This window comes from Notothenia rossii (genome assembly GCF_949606895.1).
Source record: "Notothenia rossii genome assembly, chromosome: 6".
NCBI lineage: Eukaryota > Metazoa > Chordata > Actinopteri > Perciformes > Nototheniidae > Notothenia > Notothenia rossii.
In genome coordinates, this window is record NC_136909.1 from 42,076,432 (window position 1) to 42,098,775 (window position 22,344).

The 22,344-nt window shown below is 41.8% G+C and overlaps 1 protein-coding gene across 1 annotated transcript; it reads right to left on the minus strand.

Moving 5' to 3' along the window:
• Positions 1-275: 275 nt before the first annotated feature.
• On the minus strand, positions 276-21,024 carry LOC307044824 (uncharacterized protein). Its single transcript, XM_079690215.1, has 2 exons — positions 16,839-21,024; positions 276-567 (listed from the first exon to the last, which is right to left on the minus strand). Exon 1 carries the CDS (start codon positions 20,147-20,149, stop codon positions 19,703-19,705), a length of 447 nt encoding a protein of 148 aa, XP_079546341.1. The 5' UTR covers positions 20,150-21,024; the 3' UTR covers positions 276-567; positions 16,839-19,702.
• Positions 21,025-22,344: the final 1,320 nt, after the last annotated feature.

Sequence of the window (22,344 nt, forward strand, 5' to 3'; positions counted from 1 at the left end):
TCCTTTAGTTTTTCTCTTTCAGCTTTATAGATGTTCCACATTTTCTTTAACTCCACAGTTCCTACACTTGTCACTGTTACTTTTTCCCATGACATGCAGCGTACCATTCAATGCTGTGTGATTTATTCTGAGTCTAGCTATCATCATTTCCTCCCTTGTTTCTTTCTTTATAAATATTTGTCTGCTGGCATACCAGCAGACCAGCATTTATCTATCACCAGCTTATGTTAGTATTAAATATACAATGTATTCTGGTAACTATCAAAATAAAGACATTGTATAGTGTTCATAACAGTATTTTTATTTAATAAATTATACTTAATACAATAATATTACAAAAAAAACCTACATCTAAATAAATATATCATCTAAAATAGATGCATTTGATTTAAAAATAACAAATATAATTCAAAATGTAAACAGCAACAAAGAAATTATAAACATTCTTTTTCTTTTTCTTGTTAATATCCATTATCTTCTCTGTTATGTATCTTCCGGTCTTTGCCAATCTGGCCAGCATTTCTTGGTCCTCCACGTCTTTCTCTTACAGCCACTGCTTGAAGCAAACTGAAAATAAGAAACAACAATGTTTTAACAAATCGTATTAAATTATGTGATGATAGAACTGCAAACAGAATAGCTGTAACTTTAACAAAATAAATAACTCAGTTACCTCTAATCATTAACCCATGTTTGTATCATTGAGTTAACTCTGTGTGTTGCTGCTAGCATACATAATATATACCTGACATGGAAACGTTAATCGTGGATGGGGCTACAGAGCTACTAGAAAGACAGTCGAAACCCGGTGCATTCCTCCGTCTGAATGTGGTGCACTTTTGCTAAATGTTTAGACAAATAGCTCGTGTTACCGCCCTTACAGGCTCAATTCTTATTGCACTTTTGGCAACGAGCATTTTCCACCTCAAGACCAAGCCCCCAGGAAGTGCGCCGGACTCTAAGGAAAATATTCATTGTGTCCAAACGGCGGTACTACAATTTCCTTATCAGTCTGTGACATCGACCGGCCCAGAAATACTTTTTCCCCTTGACTAACATTGGGAAAGAGACGTCTGTAAATCGGTGGATAATTTTTTTGAAACTAAATAAACTACCCAGTATGAACTATTGTATAGCCCTATAATCATTAAGTCCTTAAAATTGTAAAATGCACTAAAAGCCGAATCTAGATTTATTCTCTCTCTCCATTCTTTCTAGTGAGCCGAGAGTGTGTGCTCGGGGGGCGGGGCTTAAGGGGTGCATGCTCTGTGAGCGCACAAACGGGTTCTTCTGCTCTGACAGCCAGCAGGTTGGTTATGGCTAGAAAGGATCCGTCTAATGTAAATATGACGTCACGTTCTCGTTCTAACTCTCGTTGTAATCGGAGCGGCTCGGCTGTAATCGGAAAGGGTCGGGGTGGGCGGGACGCGGGAAGAGACGTCGTTCTAACTCTCGTTCTAATCAGAGCAGTGGTAACCACTCAAAGTCCTCAAGAAATAGGAAACGACAGCAGTGTGGGACCTTATTGCGGGAAATTACTGAGCACACATACCACCTACAGGATGAGACGTTCATGTGTACAGTGATATCAAGACTAAATGATCTTTTGGAGGACGTAAAGCAACACACCCCACATGACAGTAGTCTTCCTCTCACCTTCACGCCCCCCAAACACAAAAGGCAGAAGAGGACCATAACACCAGTGCTTAATTTGTAAATCATAAGGTGCCGGAACGCAAAGTACATATGACAGCTCAGGGATGACGAGACACGTACGGGTCCCGGAACGTATACAGAAAAGGTGCTGAAAACAACATGAAAATGTCCACTTGCAACGCTGTGGGACTTACAAGCCTCAATTTCAAATAGTATCTATGGTATAAATGTTATGACGATAATTTATAATTTTTTAGGCTAGTACGCACAACATAGGCAAATGCCCACATCACCACAGGTGGGACTTCAGTATACAGCCAGCAATTAATTTCTCAACAGGTTTAACGTGTAAAAAAAAGATTTATTAGGCCTATTCAAAGATTGGCACGGCGGCCTATTAATAGACAGTATGTTTGCTCACCATATTTAGTTGTTTAAAACACCCCACATCACGAGCATGTCCGGATTGTCCTCTATCTCTTTTTTTCTGCTTTTACTGCGTGTGTCTGTGGCAGTTCTGTGTCCTTTGGCAACCCAGGACCTCACGTACGGGACTGGATTGAATTTAGCCAGGGGGGGTCCAACAAGATTTAGGAAGAGTAAAGATGACATGGTGGATGTGAGCAAAGAGCTACGGTTGGGAGTTCAAATCAAGTTCATTTGAGAAAATCCGCGCTCACATCCAGCACTTGCAAACTCTCCTACTGAATCTTCCTGCTGTAAGCCAGCTGATGTCGCGGTTCCGCTCGCCTCTTGCTCCGGCTGTTGTACCGGGCTAGTTGATGCCAGGGTACCCACCCGTTGCTGTTGGTGGTCCACCTGGCTGACAGTAGCTGGCTCCTGTTCCGGCTGGCGGTGAACCTGACCCGCTGCCCGGGCTTGGCTAGCTGTCGGTTAGCTAGCTGGCTAGCTGTTGCGGCGCTAACCTCCTCCTGGTTTTGACCATCAACATGACCGCTGCAGCTGCCCTCGTCGCTGCTTGTGGAGGCTTTTCTGACTCGTTTTGAAGTGTCTATTACCTCTTGAAGGATTATTTGAATTATTTGAAGGATTAAAGTAACGTGTTATGGCAGGAAAGTTCAATCTGGTATATTCCTTTTAATGTCACCTTATATATATTCATGTGTGTTAAATTAGAAGGGACAAAGTATCTTTTCCCTCCCCCAATATATTGAGGTGAAGTCCTTGTGTTTAGAGAGAGTTGGGGGAGGGGACACATTCCGAAGAGTTTCAGCATGTCAATTATCAGGGAAATCGACTTGTTTTCAATAGATGTGTGTGGTTAGTTACTTTGTATTAATAATAACAGTATGTGTAAAGGAAGCTGGAAATATGCAATGTGAAACCTTTTATTTGAAGTAAAGATGTGAACAATAGCTCAAACAAATGGAAAGGCTGTAAGACAAATGAGTGTGTTCTCTATATTAGGCCTGTGTGAAGTTTGACTATTTGAAAAGCATCTCTAATACTGCTTAAGAGCATAGGTAATGTGTTCCTCGTTGTTATTGATATGAAAGTAATTAACATGTATTACGTATATTTAGCCAACTATAACAACTATATCTTAAAACATACTTTTAACTTGTGTGTGGCAGCCTGAGGCGGGAAGATGGACTCAGGGACAAAGGGCCATAAAGGAGATGTGTGTGTGCTGGCTACAAGATGTGAAATAAGATAAGGAAACTTGTTGTTGAGAGCCGTTTCGTACCAGACACCAAAAGGTGTCTGGTCTTCGTCAAACTGAAAGAGACTTTTTGTTTCCGGGTTTCTTCTGCTGTGTCGCACTGATTGGGTGCGACAGGCCATGTGTTGGTCTCTCCCAATAAGATGACCTCTGGGGGAAAGCAGGCACACACCTCCTCCTGTGTTTTAGTATGAAAGCCTGTGTTTTCCTTTGGTTCGCGCTCTTGTTTTTCACCGGCCGTTCCTGAGACCTGTCTCACACGGTGGTAGAACCTGAGCCCGGAGTACTCTGCAGAGTGCTTCGTGATTTCTTTGTATTTGTATCGTTACTGTTTATCATTAAAGCAAGATTATTGTTTAACTTGTATTCTGGTGTTTCTTAATCCCTTCCTTTTCACGAATTTACCCAGCTTATCAAACGACACGCGGAGACGAGGTTGGTTTTCAACCTCCTCCAAATCTCCAACAAGTGGTGAACCCGACGTTTCTGAGTGGGGTGTTTTCGGGGAAGAGACCACCAGCAGCAAGCGGACGGAATAGTCCAGGGCTAAACATCTCGGCTTCTTCTGACAACTAACAACAGAGCTCTGACAATAACAGGTAAACAGATGCCAGTTTAATTCGAAATCTGTGATTTGACCATATTCCAAATTTTAGGGTTGTCAGACGAAGTTTACAGTGTTTTTTATAGTAACAATGCAAATGCGTGTTTTAGTTGTTAAAATCGGATATTGAGTTCCGACAGGCCAGAAGGGTATTGAAGTCCCGGGCTTGAAAGTGGAGGTATAAGAGTCCCCACAGTTAAAATCGGATATTGAGTTCCGGCAGGCCAGAAGGGTATTAAAGTCCCGGGCTTGAAAGTGGAGGTATTGAGTCCCCACAGTTAGACTGTCTAGAGTAGTCAGTTGGTTGTATTAAGTCTCCATATAAGACTGACTCAAAATAACGAATCCACAGCTCGACGGGGCTGGAGATTAGTTATTTTTTATAAGTGATCCAAAGGAGAGTAACGCAAACTTCAGAAAGTCATTCTGAAGTGACCGGGCCTCACTATATCCTTTGGTGTGTTGTGAATATTTACTGGTAACAAGGACAGTAAGTCAGATCAATAGATATGAAGTCTGTGAATATTTACTGGTAACAGAAACAGCCTAAGTCAGATGAATAGATGCGAAGTCATAATGAAGGGAGAATTTGAACGAGAGGAGCGTGAGTTAAGAGCTTACGAGGACAGTGGGTTCAAGCAAAAAAATTGAATAAAAGGATAGCAGAAGTGTTAATTGTTGAAAGAAGCCCCCTTTTCCAAAGGAGAGGCTGAGAGCTACAGCAGGGGAAAGAGAAGGGGGTGTCAGTATTTGTCTGTGAGAGTTCCCCCCACCCTTTTTCCTCTCGAGAGCAGCAGCAGCAGCCCGGAGCGTGTCTGCTTGCTTTTTTCTCTAGTGATCTGAAGTTGGAGTGAAATACATAGAAAATTAACAGATCAAGGTGTGATTTGAAGTGGTAGATATATTGAAATAAATAAGACACAATGATTTGCTGCTATTTAAATATAGTCGTTGAGAACTGATTGATACCGTTGCATTGCGTTGTGAATTTCATGGTATTTGTCATTAACTAAGGATTGTACTTAATTATATTCCAAGGGGAAAATTATATTAAATACAGGAACAAAAGAGTAGAAAGTAAAGAGAAGGTTTTTGTAAGTTTGTCAGAGGGAATCTGTTAATGTTTAAGCATGACAGAGGTCCTGCACGAGGTTTTGCTCCAGCCATCTCACACGGTTACACAAAGGGGTGATTTATGAGAAACTTGTGGTCAGGAGAAATGAGATGTTTTGGAAAGTAGACAGAGAGAGAGAGAAAAGTAAGGTTGTTGCTAAAATATAGAGAGTAAAAGTTATATAAAGTTAACTACTATTCGGGAGAATGTCATATTGTTGAATGAGTAACCTAAAATAAGTGAAGATGGTGAAATAGTTTGATTAAGGATACAACCGGTAACTACTGATTAAATACACAGTGATGGTGTACATGAACATTGAGAGTAGATTAAGTTGTTTTGTTCTTCATGCTTTTCACCAGAAGTCATTTGAATTGTTATTATTTTTAAGTAGTGTTGTTTTGTGTTATATTTCTAGACTATAATGTACCCACATGCATGTGGTTTCTTTGTCCCAGTTCATTTTAAAGTCAGCCGCCTCATGGCTAAATCTATTTGACCCCATGAGGTCAAGAGTCATTCTGTTAGACCACCATCTTGTGAAAGACAAATCATTGTTCTTTTGTCACATTTTGAATTAGAAAAGAGTTCATTTTGCTAGATCAATTTATCTATAAATGTTGTAGTGGGAGTTTTGTGTTTGCTAACATTTTTAGGAACGACAACACCGGGAGATCAGTAAACTCAAGAATCCGTGGAGTGTAAATACATTGAAAAAAACACATTTTTATACTCTAACTGTTTGCACATCATAGACAAGGAATTTAGACAATATAAATAAATATTCACCAAAAGTAATAAGTATAATGGAAAGTAGACATAGGCCTACACTTGAGTCAAATGATATTACTGTGATCTGATCAGTGTGCTCTGCAGGTTTACTATTGTTCTAAGTAACAGTGGGATTTAAAATATTGGAGAAAGTATGGAGATGTTCTTTCGTAGTGTGTGAAATATGTGATGCTTGAAACAGGTATTTCAATTTATGGAAGAAAATGGTTTCCTGAAGGAGTCAGGTTGGGTAGATATGTAACAATGGATGAAACGATTTATAGAGGGAGTTTTTGTAATATCATTAGTAGACATTAATGGTGTTGTTTAGATGGCATTTAGCAACTAGGACAGATAGTATGATTACAAAGAGACAGAGTGGAAAGGGTTGGATTAATTCAATCTCAGTGTGCTAGATTTCTTATGGATAATGCGTCCCGGGACCTGGACTCCCCCTCTGAGTTAGAAAGGCTACGACCCCGTCCCTCCAAGCAGACAAAAGACCCAACCCAAAAGGAGGCTCATCCTTCTCCATCAAACAGACAGAGAACCGGAGCTGAACCGTCTCCACCTGAGGCATCCAGAACCAAACCGCTTGCTGACATACAGAAATACTCTCATCAGTCCCTCAGACAGGGCTGAGCCACGAGATTTGGCACAGGAGCAGAGTGGAGGACATGAGAGCAGAATCTGCCCTCCATAAAACAGCAGAGAGACTGTAAAGGAGGAGATGACATGCAAAGCAGTGCAAAGAACAGTGGCATGATGTGGGCTGCAGATGTGACTGGGCCAAAGGCTGCCTAAAAGAGTTACAGCGGATGGATTCAAGAGCTGATGGACTGAAGAGAAGACAGAATCAGAGGAGTTGGCATAGTCGATTTGAAGTGAGGAGGTCGGGGTCACGGCTTGAGACAACCAGGGGAGGAGAAAAGGACAACGGGAATGAGTGAGTTTACACATAAACACACTTATTCACAAAACGCACATAAAAGACACCACATTTAAAGAACTTGAATTGACTTGATAAATAAGTAAAGATAAAAAGAGGTATTAACCATGAATTAATCGATTGGTAAATTCAAAATAGCAGTAAAGAGGAAACTATTAATGTAAAATGAGAAAATCATCCTAAAGACACACTGAGGGTTAAAGGGGGAGACATGAGGGAAATATGCACTACACTTTAAGCAGGGGGTGTTTTGGAGTAGCACAGTGTAGAACCATATTCTTCAATCTTTCCATCATATTAATAAATTATTCTTCAAGAGATTTTTATTCATGTGTGAATAAAGTAGTGATCTCATTTGTTACAATATTGATTTCACCATTGTGGCATAGTTATTACCATAGGAGGGCTTTAGGATGGAAACTGTTTTTAATCCTTGATAAAGTAAAGGGTGATGGTTGCATGTTCGGACACCCAAGGTTCCACACACTGCTAAAGAGTTTAACATTGTTTTTAAGTAGACCAGAATTGAAGATAAATGAGTATAATGAGCTATGAAATGCAGAGCTACACAGATCCTAGTGATGTTTTGACTCAAGATAATAGTTATGTACACAAGTTTCTGAATTACATTTATTAGACATTTTAGTACTACTTAGGTGTAAATAAATTGCAGTAGTAGTAGTACTATTATGAAGTGAGTTTTGTACCAAGTTGCAGGAAATGTGGGAAGCAGCCGTCCCGATGACAAGTTAGAGATATCTGACTTAAGGTGGTAATCGTGAATTGATAAATGATGGCGCTCCATATATGACTGATTTTTGTAGACAGAGGATACTGGCCTATGCTGAAATATCAAAGTCTCTGCAGAGCACGACACATGGCCAATGAAACTGAGAACAAATGACTTTTGACCCTGACTGACAGTGTGACTTGAGAACAGCACTATCAATGACTGACTCTGGGGCTGACCAAACTTGACTTTACAACCTGACAGTGTGGGTGTGAATGAATTTCTGCATGTGATCAGTGTAACTGCATGATTCTAAAACAATAACTAACCGAGCATGTCTTTGGACTAATACATTATTTTGGAGCTCCATGGGAAACACAGGTTTCCTACAATTCCACACATTTGGAAAAACGCACATGTTACCCGTTTCTAATTCCCACAGGAGTTGGCGGTTTGCAAATGTAAAACTCAAACTAAAATCTAAAGATTCTGTTTCTTTTAGGACTGCCAGCTGGAAATGAACACTTATTTTCCCTGGAGTGTTTACTGTGAAAGATGATGGATATACTTTTGTGAATGATGTTTGGTATTTTCTTATAACCACTGGTTACCTGAAGGTTTTCTTCCCATACAGCAGTTTGTTACACATGTTTACATGTGTAAAAAGGGGGAGTGTGGGATATTTTCATTTAGGGACTGGAAGAAACCTGCCGCCCCAACTCAGATGTTCAATCTGACCATTGATTGACAGTTTTAGATTTAACCTGCTCCATATCTGGGGATAAGATACTGTTTGATGAATGTTGACATGTTTCTAATATTGATTGAGTTATAACAGGTAACACAGATGCAGATTCAGTGGCCAAGGGGCTACTGAGAGAGGTAATTCCAGAATGAGAATACCAGAGAAGGTGAACTGTGATAATGAAAACAATTTTGTAATATTTCAACAGGTATTAAAGTAACTGAGGTTTGAAATGTAGAAAGAACATATTACAGCTAAGTTAAAACATAGTAATGTAATGAGATAGAATTTAATTTAGACAACATCTTGTAATTAGCCTGGTAAAGAAGTAAAAGCCATAGACTGTTTAGATCATTATGGGGATGTACATTTAATTTAAAGTCATAATAGAAAGACATTTGATGACAGTATGTTGGATTTCTGTATTCATTTTTCAGCTTGATAATATCCAAGCAGTGACAGGTAGAAGCAGTCTCGCCTGGAAATTATTCACTTTGTCAGTATCATGATTTTAGTTGTTTTTAATCCATAACATTAGTGTGTTCCATTACCAGAAACATTAGCAGTTCATATTATATTTAGATTTTAAATAGGATCTCAAGGATTTCATTTATAATAACACAGATGCTGGTCAGGAATTCAGAGCTATTGAGATATGTTATTTAGTTCACCTGAAGATGTTGGGGTTTATTTTGTTGACACAGGCCAAGTATTAGAATTCTGAAGTGGCCTACCAGTGGTGGGTCAAACACCTGAGGGCCCAGAAGCCCTGAGCGTAGACTTGAGGGGTGGGTATCAGATTTCTCCACACAGGTTGCTGACGCCAAAAGGGGGACCCGAGGAGCAGGAGGCCGACACAGCGGAGTTCGTCTGGCTGAAGGTCGTCAGGCCTACGTGACTCAACCCCAGGTTCTCCGGCCTCTACAGAGTGACCCAGAGGACATCTCATGCCGTCCGCCGAGGAGCAAAGGGGGACATCTGGTACTACTGGAGCCAGTGTGCGGCGAGGAACACTCCGGCTAGGACCTTGGAGGACATCAGGATGGACCTGGCTATCGTCAACGCGGACATCCCTACAGCAGACGACTTGGAAGCAGGCATCAGCGGACTGGAGGAGAAGGACCTCGCGGACATCCCTACAGCAGACGACTTGGAAGCTGGCATCAGCGGGCTGGGGGACTTCTCGAGGCAGCAGAGGAGTCTACTTCTCTCTGATCAGATTCATCAGTTCCACCTTTGAAGGAAAGGCCGCATCTCCCCCTCCCTATCAGCTGCCCTTGCTGGCGTATTCCGCTGAGGGGGGGGGGGGGGGGGGGGCCTGATGATTCAACAACACGCAAGGATGCTGCTTTCTGGCACTCAGGCTAGTTTCTTCACTGTCATTGGAGGTTGTTTTCTGTTCTCAAGGGTTTAATGAAGGGGGACAGACACAGTATCAAAGAATGACAGTAGTTTGTTTCAAATGTCGTATGTGTGTTGGTCTCGTGAGGCGAGACCAAAAAGGGGGAATTGAAGGATTATTTGAATTATTTGAAGGATTAAAGTAACGTGTTATGGCAGGAAAGTTCAATCTGGTATATTCCTTTTAATGTCACCTTATATATATTCATGTGTGTTAAATTAGAAGGGACAAAGTATCTTTTCCCTCCCCCAATATATTGAGGTGAAGTCCTTGTGTTTAGAGAGAGTTGGGGGAGGGGACACATTCCGAAGAGTTTCAGCATGTCAATTATCAGGGAAATCGACTTGTTTTCAATAGATGTGTGTGGTTAGTTACTTTGTATTAATAATAACAGTATGTGTAAAGGAAGCTGGAAATATGCAATGTGAAACCTTTTATTTGAAGTAAAGATGTGAACAATAGCTCAAACAAATGGAAAGGCTGTAAGACAAATGAGTGTGTTCTCTATATTAGGCCTGTGTGAAGTTTGACTATTTGAAAAGCATCTCTAATACTGCTTAAGAGCATAGGTAATGTGTTCCTCGTTGTTATTGATATGAAAGTAATTAACATGTATTACGTATATTTAGCCAACTATAACAACTATATCTTAAAACATACTTTTAACTTGTGTGTGGCAGCCTGAGGCGGGAAGATGGACTCAGGGACAAAGGGCCATAAAGGAGATGTGTGTGTGCTGGCTACAAGATGTGAAATAAGATAAGGAAACTTGTTGTTGAGAGCCGGTTCGTACCAGACACCAAAAGGTGTCTGGTCTTCGTCAAACTGAAAGAGACTTTTTGTTTCCGGGTTTCTTCTGCTGTGTCGCACTGATTGGGTGCGACAGGCCATGTGTTGGTCTCTCCCAATAAGATGACCTCTGGGGGAAAGCAGGCACACACCTCCTCCTGTGTTTTAGTATGAAAGCCTGTGTTTTCCTTTGGTTCGCGCTCTTGTTTTTCACCGGCCGTTCCTGAGACCTGTCTCACACGGTGGTAGAACCTGAGCCCGGAGTACTCTGCAGAGTGCTTCGTGATTTATTTGTATCGTTACTGTTTATCATTAAAGCAAGATTATTGTTTAACTTGTATTCTGGTGTTTCTTAATCCCTTCCTTTTCACGAATTTACCCAGCTTATCAAACGACACGCGGAGACGAGGTTGGTTTTCAACATCCTCCAAATCTCCAACACTCTTCCTTCTTTTTGAAGAAAGACAGTAAATTTAACTGTCTTTTTGACATGCTTGCATTGAATCACCGTTTCTTCCTCTCTGCGACGTGCTCCTCATGTGGCGAATTTCAAAAGTGAAAGACGTTTGTCCGTTGGTCCAGCTTTTCAGTGCGTCAACACAGATCTCCGACTCTTTCAAATCTTAATCTTAATAAACGACATAAAATTATTGGGATTTTTTCTGTAAATTAATATCTGCATATTTTATTTCATTTTAACCATTTTTTATTTTTATTTTTTGTGAGAGGTACCGGATCTGCCCAAATAGGTGCCGGAACACAGGGTGGCCAAAATGAAGAGGTGCCGGATCCTGTTCCGGCAGGATCCGGCTCAAATTAACCACTGCATAACACCTCTCAGTACCAGCCATCGTAGACACCCTTTTTCAGGCCGGGTGGGTCATAAAGCTGAGGTCATGAGATCCAACAGAGTGGACAGCTTGAACAAGATTTTAAAAGCTAAGTCCCCAGAGTCTAATGCGGGAGGAGCAGGCAGGGGTACGAAGAGGAGGATAGATGCTTTAGGTAAGAACAAAGTATATTTACTTTTGCCATCTCCTCTATATTCACAAAACACAGCCAATCATCCATTCCAATCCTATGTGACATGGCACAGTTCATTTCACTCCAATAGAAATTGGTATAAAAGAGACCATTAGTCTTCTCATTGTGCTTACTGCTGTGGATAGGTGTTAACTATTGTTGTTGTATTGTATCATATCAAAAGTTGTTTTCATCCAAGGCACCACCGCCAGGTGAATGTTGGAAGCTTGGAGATGAATGGAGCTGTAAAGAGGCGGTAAGTAAAACAACGTTTTTAATCCATTGCATGTGATTGATGTAGTTATAAAAAGTATATCATAAGCTGTCATTACAGTCTAAATATCTAGCAGCAAAAGGAGGAGAGTCTGAGGAGGAGAGGAGATGAGGAGAACAGAGGAGAGGAGACAGCAAAAGGAGGAGAGTATGAGGAGAGGAGAACAGTAGAGGAGAGGATACAGCAAAAGGAGGATAGTCTGAGGAGAAGATGAGGAGAGGAGAACAGAGGAAACAGGGAAAGCAGAGTAAAGAGCAGAGTTGAAAGAGAAGTTGAAAGCAGAGCAAACAGTAGCAGGAGAAGTAGAGCAAATGTAAAAGTAACTTTGAAAAGTATCAGCAAGAAGATCAGAGTTGCATAATGTTATTTTTTTGTATTCGTTACTGTTATATTAATGTTGTATGTTAATTTTTGTACATAGGATAATAAAGATGATCTTAACCTTGAACTCGATTCATGACCTCATTTCATTATTAAAACCTTAATATCAAATTACAGACTGGATTCAAATTAGGATCTCCAAATGTGTTGATGTAATGTTTGTGATAAACTGAAGGATAAAGTGTTCCTTTATGTGTTGAGAAAATTCCCCTCCCTCTTAAGCCAAGTAAGGTGTTTAAAAAGCCTCTTGGATCAGCTGGAAAATGCATCATCACAAAGCTGAAAACAGCTGTTTCACTTTACTTTTGAAAGATATGACAGAGACAAAGCTACACATATATGATGATATTATAGAATATGATGCATTGCTGAAGATTAAACTACCCAACGGGATATAAAAGAGGTAAACACATCTACAGCAGTAACATGCAACATACATTTTATTGCACCAGGAGCTATCTTGGGACTTTTACTGCAACAACGTTGACTTGCCTGTGAATACAAAATAAACCATAGTGTTGCTGATCTATTGTGTTGTCATTCTTCTTTCAACAGCAAGACCGCTAACAAGTATTTACATACTTAATATAGTTTAGTATCTCGCCATCCCAAACGTAAACATTCAGCCACGTGACTGCGCTTCCGAGCCGCTCCGATTACAACCGAGCCGCTCCGATTACAACGAGACTTAGAACGAGAACGTGACGTCATATTTACATTAGACGGATCCTTTCTAGCCATAACCAGGCAGGTTGGGCCATTTTTACTTCATGCGCCAATGAGCAGCTCTCATAGGAAAGAACGAGACCCCTCCTCCGACGCTGTATCCAGTTCTTATTATACATCCATGCTCAAGACGGGTAAGATACAGAGCCGGCCCGACCCATTAAGCGACATAAGCGGCCGCTTCGGGCCCCGCCGCCAGTAAGGGCCCTCTAGCAAAAATAAATGAAAAATGAAATCTCAGTACACCGTGATAAGTATGTTTAATTAATTGTTGTTAATATGCATAGATTCCCTACTCTCAAAGTCATGTATTATATGATTGAGTTAATCATATAATACATTAACCGTGCTTTACCTGAACCTCATCATGAGAGGACCGCAGGATTGTAATTTCCCGTGTTCAGTGAATGCAACAGAGGCAAGGCACCAGACCATCCAGAGAGTTGAATGGAAATAAACAACTGTCTTATACACAAGTTATTGAGCCGTTTCCGCTCTACATCCTGAACTCCTCCCTTCGATGCAATGCACTTCCGTTTTGGCGGACTGGGTTTGTTTTGCTAGCTAGCTCCGTTGTGCCGACAAAGCACTGATATTGCAGAGACAAAGAGGATATAACAATTACAACATGAAGAAAAGTGGTTCGGGAACTACGTGTGTGGTAGTTGGTTGCAATCACTCGAGAAAGCACCTGAACGAGTGGTTAGATAGAGAGTGCTACGACCACAAACCAGCACCCAGCACCCAGCCATGTTGTTCATTAAATACAGATAAACACAACAAATACTGCATGCATTGTATTTTTTAATATTATATATGAATATTTTCATAGTGATGTAATTGTGTGGGCTGCTTTTATATTTTAATTTGTAATACCTGTTAGGATTAAACATGTGATCTTTCTTGTTGAAGCCATTTCTTTAGTTTCCTCTCAAAAATTAATTCATTCAGTGTTATTTATGTACAGTATGAGCTTAATATGAATGATGAACTGTGTTAAAAGAAATTGTAGCACTCTAAGGAACATATGAAATGCAATAATGCAATAACAGTGCAATAATGAAATTAAATTACATCAAACTTTATTTTCACTCAAACAGTACAGGCACATATGATATATTGCACAGCATAAAGAGATCATGTAAATTGTGCATTATGTAAACAACAGACAACTGTTGGCTCCTGTGGATAAGGCAGTTTATTTTGGTTTTAAAATGCTGAGATATTTACTGCAGAACTGTAACCTTCCCTCAACAAAATCGTCAACAATTTTCGGGAGCATGTGGGCAAAGTAGAATGTGCGCAGCCTTATGATATGCCTTCAGACTGTCCATTGCTTTTCCATCTATTGCCATGGATTGAACGAAGTAGGAGCAAATTTTGCTGTACGTTATGCTGGGCCACGTCGTCATGTTATCCTCCCAGTTTTGCACTGAATTCGGGTGGGGGAGAGTAACGCCATCTCCAGTCAAAGAAGTAGAATCGTGTTCCCAAGCTAGCATCACTGTTAGCATCGAAATCGCTGTGTTTACACCAGTGCCCGTCTGACTGTTTACACCGGTTTACACCGACAGACGCTGTGCAAAAGACTTCCGGCGGAAATGAAGTGCATTTGTGTAGGGTTATGGCGCTACCTGTGGTTTGGCGCGTAAACTTGTCTATTGGCTGACAGGTACCTATCCTTTGAGCTGTGACCATTTTTAAAATAAACTGTCAGTCGGACTCAGAGATTTTGAAGATGGACATAAGAAACATTTTTCTTAAAGTGATTGCTCACACAACAACCCCAGAGCCACCACTTGAGCCAGTTGAACAAGGTATGTAAATGTCAGTAAACTTCCAAGTTATGCGATGTAAGCAAAGCATAAATTACAGCTACGTTGACATTACTTTGAATCGCGGGGGTAAGCTAAACCGTTAGCAAGTAGCTATAGCTAGCCAGATATATTAAATAAACACTTTGTCATACAATCTAAATGTAATGTTTTTTAGCGTTACCTGGAAATTTCAAAGAAAGCTCTCTGGAAAATGTTGACTTACTGTTCGACATGAAGCTATAAGCTACCTTACATTACACAGTAGATCCTGAGTCCTGTCAGTTAAAGAGTTTCATAGTTAGCTTAGCTAAGCATCAAGCACTGAAATATGGATGTTGTGTGACAGTATTTCTTAGAAAAAGTCAGCTGAAATGGTGGCATAGTTGCCACTGCGTGTCAACAGCATGTTTGAACATATTTGCAGAAGTAAATGTGGCTGTGTGGCCACTGACTTTGCCATAACAACACCTGAATTTAAATGTGCAACCTCTTTTTGTGACAGATTTTTGCATGAAATTATAATTCTTCTGAATGATATTCCTATTGACAGCTAGTTTCTATGTGAACATTATGAGATGGACAGCCAGAGAGCATAAATGAAAAACAGTTATGAAATACTATATGACAAAACAAGAATAGGCCTACAGTTTAAAAGGGGAGTAATTTGTAAAATATCTATAAAGAAAGATCTGTTTACAGTTCTGTTTCATATGGGTGTTGAGAGATGTATCCATAGATCTCTTAATTTTGCTCTCAAAGTGCACCAGATTGATGCTTTTAACTTCAATATTTAAAAAAAAAAATCGTCTTTACTAACATCATAAGACAAAAGTTGGTCCCGTGTTGTGTGTAGTGAGCAGTTACTTTTAAAAAGTAACTAGTAATAGTTATAGTTACTGCTCTCAAAAAAGTAACTAGTTACTTTATTAGTTACTACAATATAAAAGTAACTAGTAACACGTTACTTTACTTTAAAAATAATAACAATAAAAATACAAGTTTTTGTGTTGTTCTGTGGCACAGTAAGAGAAAAGACAACTCCCCATCCCCATCATTGTAGTAATTATCATTATGAAATGCAGTGGAACAATAAAACACAAAAGATATGTTTAGACATTTTGACAGGCATCTTTATTGTAGCCTCAACAATCAAATGGACAATGCTTTCTGTCCCGCAAGACCCGCCCAACTCTGTCTCTGATTGGTTTACCCTGAAATGTTACCCCGCGTTAACCAATCATTACTCCTCTCTGGTTACTTTCACTTTTCCATGGTGCTGTGAGAGGACATCGCTGTATTCGCCTGTAAGTTACATCCGCAGGGAGATTCGGTTCAGCTGGAACACATAATGTAACGCAGTAACGCACCCATTTCAATCACAGTAACTATAACGGCGTTACTTAATGAGAATAGGTAACTAGTAACGCTATTAGTTACCGCAAAAAAGTAGTTGCGTTACGGTAACGCGTTAGACCAAACACTGGTAGTGAGAATGCGCTAGAGTGAGGGGGGCCCCCAAGCCAAAGCTCGCTTAGGGCCCCCAAAAGTCTGGGGCCGGCCCTGGTAACATAACTACCCTCGGGGCGCTTAGTTCTCTCCGCCATGTGTTTGTGTGCGCGCGCGCGCGCGCGTGTGTGTGTGTGTGTGTGTGTGTGTGTGTGTGTGTGTGTGTGTGTGTGTGTGTGTGTGTGTGTGTGTGTGTGTGTGTGTGTGTGTGTGTGTGTGTGTGTGTGTGTGTGTGTGTGTGTGTGTGTGTGTGTGTGTGTGTGTGTGTGTGTGTGTGTGTGTGTGTGTTGCATGCATGTAGCAGGTTCTGTGTGTAAACTGCCCCACCCCCTCGCACACCGACAGGGGAGAGAGATCTCTCGTCTGGATTGGTAAGATCGAAAATAAATCATAGACGCATTTTGTAGTAAGACTGCGATATAATGTTTATGTGGATATAATACATATGACATCTATTTTTTAAATGTCTCCAGTACCGATAAAAAGATCGATAACGTTGGACGTTAACGGTACCACGGTCTTTAATAATTCAGCCCCGGGGCCCGTTAATACTGGGGCTCGGTACCCATCCCTAGTTTTAATTATTACATCATCAATATTACATTTCAAATAACCAAGTACTTGGTATCTCACAAAAAGCAAGTGGCTAGTGCTGCTAAGAACATACCTGGTGATGGTGATGATGGTGGCTCTTCGCTGCAGGATCTGGTGGATGTCCTCCTAGCAGAAGCGATTGCCTTCGTCGTTCTCGTCCACGATGGTGGCGTAGGCTCCTTTCCTCAGCAGGTCCTCGATCTCCTTCTTGGAGAACTGCTGGACCGGCTAAAGGCGACGCAGAGAGATATTTACACAAGTGGATTTAGAAAACTATTTTTGAAAATAAACTATGAGTACTGCAACAGCGACTGACCCAAAAATGACTTGGCATCTAGAAATATGACAGATTTTCTTTTTCTCACCCGTGGTTGTTGCCTTCTTTGTTCCCACTCATGCTCTGCAGGACGGCACGGTCCAGCCCGAGCTTCAGACTAGCTTTATCCAGCATTTCCCTCTCATAGTGATCAGACGGTACACCTTCACCGCCTTAGACTGGCCAAAACGATGACACCGAGCTTGAGCCTGAAATAAAAACTTAAAAGAGGGGTCAAAAGAGCATCATGTGCAGCTGCTGTTCAACGTTTTTAAGCATTAAATGGGAAAATATACACTTAAAGAACCGAGGGAATAAACGGAAAGACTGTTGTTGTTGTTTTGTTGTAGCCCTATTGAACTATCTTTAGGACAGACAGAGAAGATATATATATTAGGGCCGGGACTTTAACGCGTTAATTAAGATGAATTAATTACACAAAAATTAACGCATTTTAATCGCACTTATTTTTGCACCGCGGAACGTTTCTCACTGGATGAGTTTCAGGGGTACCGATTATACTGGAGCACCAACTAACGTTCATGACTTCAGACAACAACAAACCACAGTGAACAATAGTCAAACGTGAACGAACAAGCTGATGAGACCGCTTTGGTTGGCCCCGTGGATGGGACATTTTGTTTTAAAAAACGGACGGATGGAAGCGTCAATAAGAGCACGGTTGTTTGCAAATTATGCAAAAAGGAATTCGCATATCACCGCAGCACATCAAGCCTCAAGTATCACCTCAATGCAAAACATATAGCAGCTAACGTGGAAGCTAGCGTGGACGTTAGCCCGACTCGGAGTACAAGGACCCACACCCAATTCGCGTTGATCAAACAGTGGCATATGCAACAGAGAGATTTTATTTTTCATCAGGATATTGGAAGAATAGGAGGGATTGAGGTCAATCACTGGCACTTTTTTATTTTATTTTAAATGGTACACTTTATGTTGAACTATTTATTACGTTGTTGGTGCAACTGGCACTTTATGTTGAACTGTTTATTGTTTTGGCCAAGGTTATTGAGAGAGTTGGACTGAAATTGATTAGATTTTTTAAATCAACTGTTGGTAAATCAACAAAGTCTGTTATGGCCTCTGAAGCAACAGAGAGATGTTTTCTAATAGTCAGGGTTTCCAATGTTCTGAATGTACTTGAAAGTATTGTGTTTTACTTAAAAAACAAAGTGTTATAGTTTACAGAAGGTCTACCTACCTATAGGCCACCTGAATCTCTGAAATGTACTATATTCCTAAATATGCTATTGCTACACTTTATGGCAAAAATTGCACTTTTCTGTTGGTATTGGTTAAGTACCATATTTATATATATATATATGTATTTATTTAATTATTTATATATTTATTTATTTAATTTTGGCTTAAATGGCATTCCATAATAAACAAACAACACAACAATATGCTAAACAAGTACTAAGTTATAATATAATAAACAATATGCAAAAAGAAAAGATAAAAACTAAAAAAGTTACATAATTTTCAAAGATAAAGATAAAAAACAAATCAAATCTACAAATCAAATCCTGTAGCAGTTCTTAGGATTTAGCAGCCCGGTATATATTACAGTTATTAAAGATGGCATATGTATATATAAAGTGTATATTGCACATAAAGCACATATTGCACATAGTTTGACGGTATTTAACAGCAGCAAGTTACACAATCTGCAAAATACAAGATAGATACCTTGTAACAATAACAAGGGTTTAGCAGCCAGGTATAAATTACACAGTTATTAATGGCATATATATATATTGATTGATTTAGTGGCCAGGTATAAATTACACAGTTATTAATGGCATATATATATATTGCACATATAGCACATATTGCACAAAGTTGGTTTGTATTTAGCAGCAAGGGGGTGTTATAGTCTGTGTTGTGGTGTGTGTAGGAGGGTCTACTAGGGGCAGTGCTGGTTGTAAAGTCTGACCGCTGCAGGAAGTTAGGACCTGCGGTATCTCTACGTGTGACAGGTGGGGTGCAGCAGCCTGTCGCTGAAGGTGCTGCACAGTGAGGACAGGGTGTCCTGGAGGGGGTGGGACATATTGTCCAGCAGGGAGGACAGCTTGGCTGCCATTCTCCTGTCTCCCACCACCTCCACAGTGTCCAGAGGACTCCCAAGGACAGAGCTGGCCTTCCTTACCAGTCTGTTCAGTCTCTTCCTATCAGCAGCCGAGATGCTGCTTCCCCAGCAGGCCACACCATAGAAAATGGCTGATGCCAGAACAGAGTCAAAGAAGGTCTGAATGAGTGCCCCCTGCACCCCGAAAGACCTCAGTTTCCTCAGCAGAAAGAGTCTGCTCTGTCCCTTCTTGTACAAAGCAGCAGAATTATCAGTCCAGTCCAGTTTATTGTTCAGATGAACTTACGGCCGTAATTTGCAAGATTTCAGAATCTCAATGTCTGCTCCCTGGATGTTCACTGGTGTCGGGGGGGAGTGTTGGCGCCGTCTGAAATCCACCACCAGCTCCTTGGTCTTCGCTGCATTCAGCTGAAGGTGGTTCCTCTGGCACCAGAGGGTGAAGTCCTGCGTCAGCTCCCTGTACTCCCTGTCGTCCTCGTTGGTGATGGGGCCAACGATGGCGGAGTCGTCAGAGAACTTCTGCAGGTGACAGGTTGCGGTGTTGTGAGTGAAGTCTGCAGTGTAGAGGGTGAAGAGAAACGTTGCCCTGGGGGGCCCCCGTACTGCTGATGATGGTGTCTGATTGACACTTCCTGTTCCTCACGTACTTTGGGCGGTTGGTGAGGTAGTCCAGGATCCAGGAGGTGAGGTGCTGATCAACCCCCGAGAGCTGCAGCTTGTCCCAAAGGAGCGGGGGCTGGATGGTGTTGAAGGCACTGGAGAAATCAAAGAACATGATCCTCACCGTGCCCCCAGCATTCTCCAGGTTATCCAGGTGGGAGAGGGACCTCTGCAGCAGGTAGATGACGGCGTCATCCACCCCAATGGCAGGCTGGTAGGCGAACTGCAGCGGGTCCATTGATGGTCTCACAAGGGGCCGGAGGTGTCCAAGGACCAGCCTCTCCAGGGTCTTCATCAGCTGTGATGTCAGCGCCACCGGCCGGTAGCTGTTGAATTCCTTGGGGTGATGGGTCTTTGGCACAGGTACCACACAGGACGTCTTCCACAGCTGTGGTACCCTCCCTTGCTTCAGGCTCAGGTTGAACAGAAGCTCCACAATCCCACACAGCTCATCTGCACAGGATTTGAGGAGCTTCGAGCTGATGCCATCTGGACATGCCACCTTCCTCGCCTTACACTTCTGCAGCTCCCTCCTCACCTGGTAGGTTGAGAAGGACAAGGTGTCGTCAGCGGGTGGAGAAGAACCGGGGGTTGATGTGAGAAGTGTCTGTTACCTCATTCACACCAACGCAACTCCGGTTCAAGCTCCGTGCTAGAGCTTTTCAGGTTCAGAACCGGTTCTTCGGTTTAGCTCCGACTCTTTTCACACTGCCCAGAGTCCGACTGGTGCTGCGTCATTGCGTCATCGTTTGCGTCATGACGTAACCGTTTGCGTGCCTGCTTCATAAAGCCATACCGCGCGGAAACCCCTCACAGCTGACACCGACAACAACAACGGCCGATTGTGCTCCAGCTTCCTCTGTACCTCTTCGGAAGACGAGATTCCCAGTAGGAGCTGGTCTCTTCAGTGGACCACTGCTGCTTGTTAAGTTTCTCCATCGTTGTGTACAAACTGGATAAAACGCCGGCTTTTTGTTGTTGTTCAGGAGTTGATCCCGCCCCTGCCCCCGCCTCGACGTAAGCGTGACGTATGTGGTGTTTTTGCTCTGGCCCTAGCCCCCAGGAAGTGCGCCAAACTCAGATGAAAATATTTGTGGTGGCCAAACGGCGGTACTACACTTCCGTTTGGTTGCCAGGCCCGGAAACACTTTTTCCCATTGACTTACATTGGGAAAGAGTGGTCTGTAAATTGTTGGATATTTTTTTTTAAACTAAATAAACTACCTAGTATGAACACTTAGCCCTTATTAAAAACATTTGTTCCTCAAGTTGTAAAAATGTGCTAATAATATTATTCTGAGAGTTATTTCCCTCTGAACGCTGCAACGGATTTGATACATGTGGATTCTGATTTGCACCTCTATGATGTCACAGAGGTGCACTCCGCCTGTATGGTCAACTCTCCACCTATCAGGGGAATGAGAGGTTGCCGTGGCATGGCAACAGCATAGCAACAGCATGGCAACAGCATAGTAACATGACGCTTGTGCCTCGCCCCCTCCTTTGCAGGAGGGGGGGGGGGGGGGGGGGGGGTGGTCAGCTCCAGCTCATGCAAAGACAGAGCTGGAGTGAGGCAAAATGAGGCATGGCTAAAATGCATGATCTGTTTGGTATTTTGACAAATAAAACTTATAAATATACCTTATATAGGTATGGCCCTACAATATATTATTCAAATATAGCATGATAGGTCCCCTTTAATCATTCAGCCCATGTAGTATAATACTGAATTACAGCAAACATGTGCAATATATCCATTATTACAGCTCCGTGGGATGGCAGTAAGACAATATGGGTCCGTTCTTATTGTGCATCCATGGGTAAAGATAAACGCAACTCACATTGGTTTCTCATACAGCATCTCTGTAAACTACGTGTATTGTATTCACTGAATTTCACTCTCTGCCTTTAACGGCTCGTTGTAGCTCCAGCCCCCACCCTCCCTGTGAGCACAGTGTGCTCTGATTGGTCGGGACCATGCTGAACACGTAACATGAACGTGCCGGGTGGTGCGGTCCCGTGGGTTAGATGCGCGTTCATAATGCAGAGGGAAATAACTCCCAGAATAACGTTATTAGCACATTTTTACAACTTGAGGAACGACTGTTTTCAATAAGGGCTATACAAGTGTTCATACTGGGTTTAAAAAAAATTATCCAACGATTTACAGACCACTCTTTCCCCATAAGTCAATGGGAAAAAGTGTTTCCGGGCCTGGCAACCAAACGGAAGTGTAGTAACGCCGTTTGGACACCACGAATATTTTCATCTGAGTCCGGCGCACTTCCTCGGGGCTTGGCCAATAGCCGCGTTCACACCGGAGTACTTTTCCCACTTTAGTTCCGATATAGTTCCGAAATGTCGCGTTCACACCAAAAAGAGCCGGAACTAAAATTAGTTCATGAGAACCTTTTTATCCCCTTTTCCGTCCCAGCTAGAGAGCAGGGACTCTCATGCGGCTCTCTTGTGAGAAAAGAGCTATATTTCTGA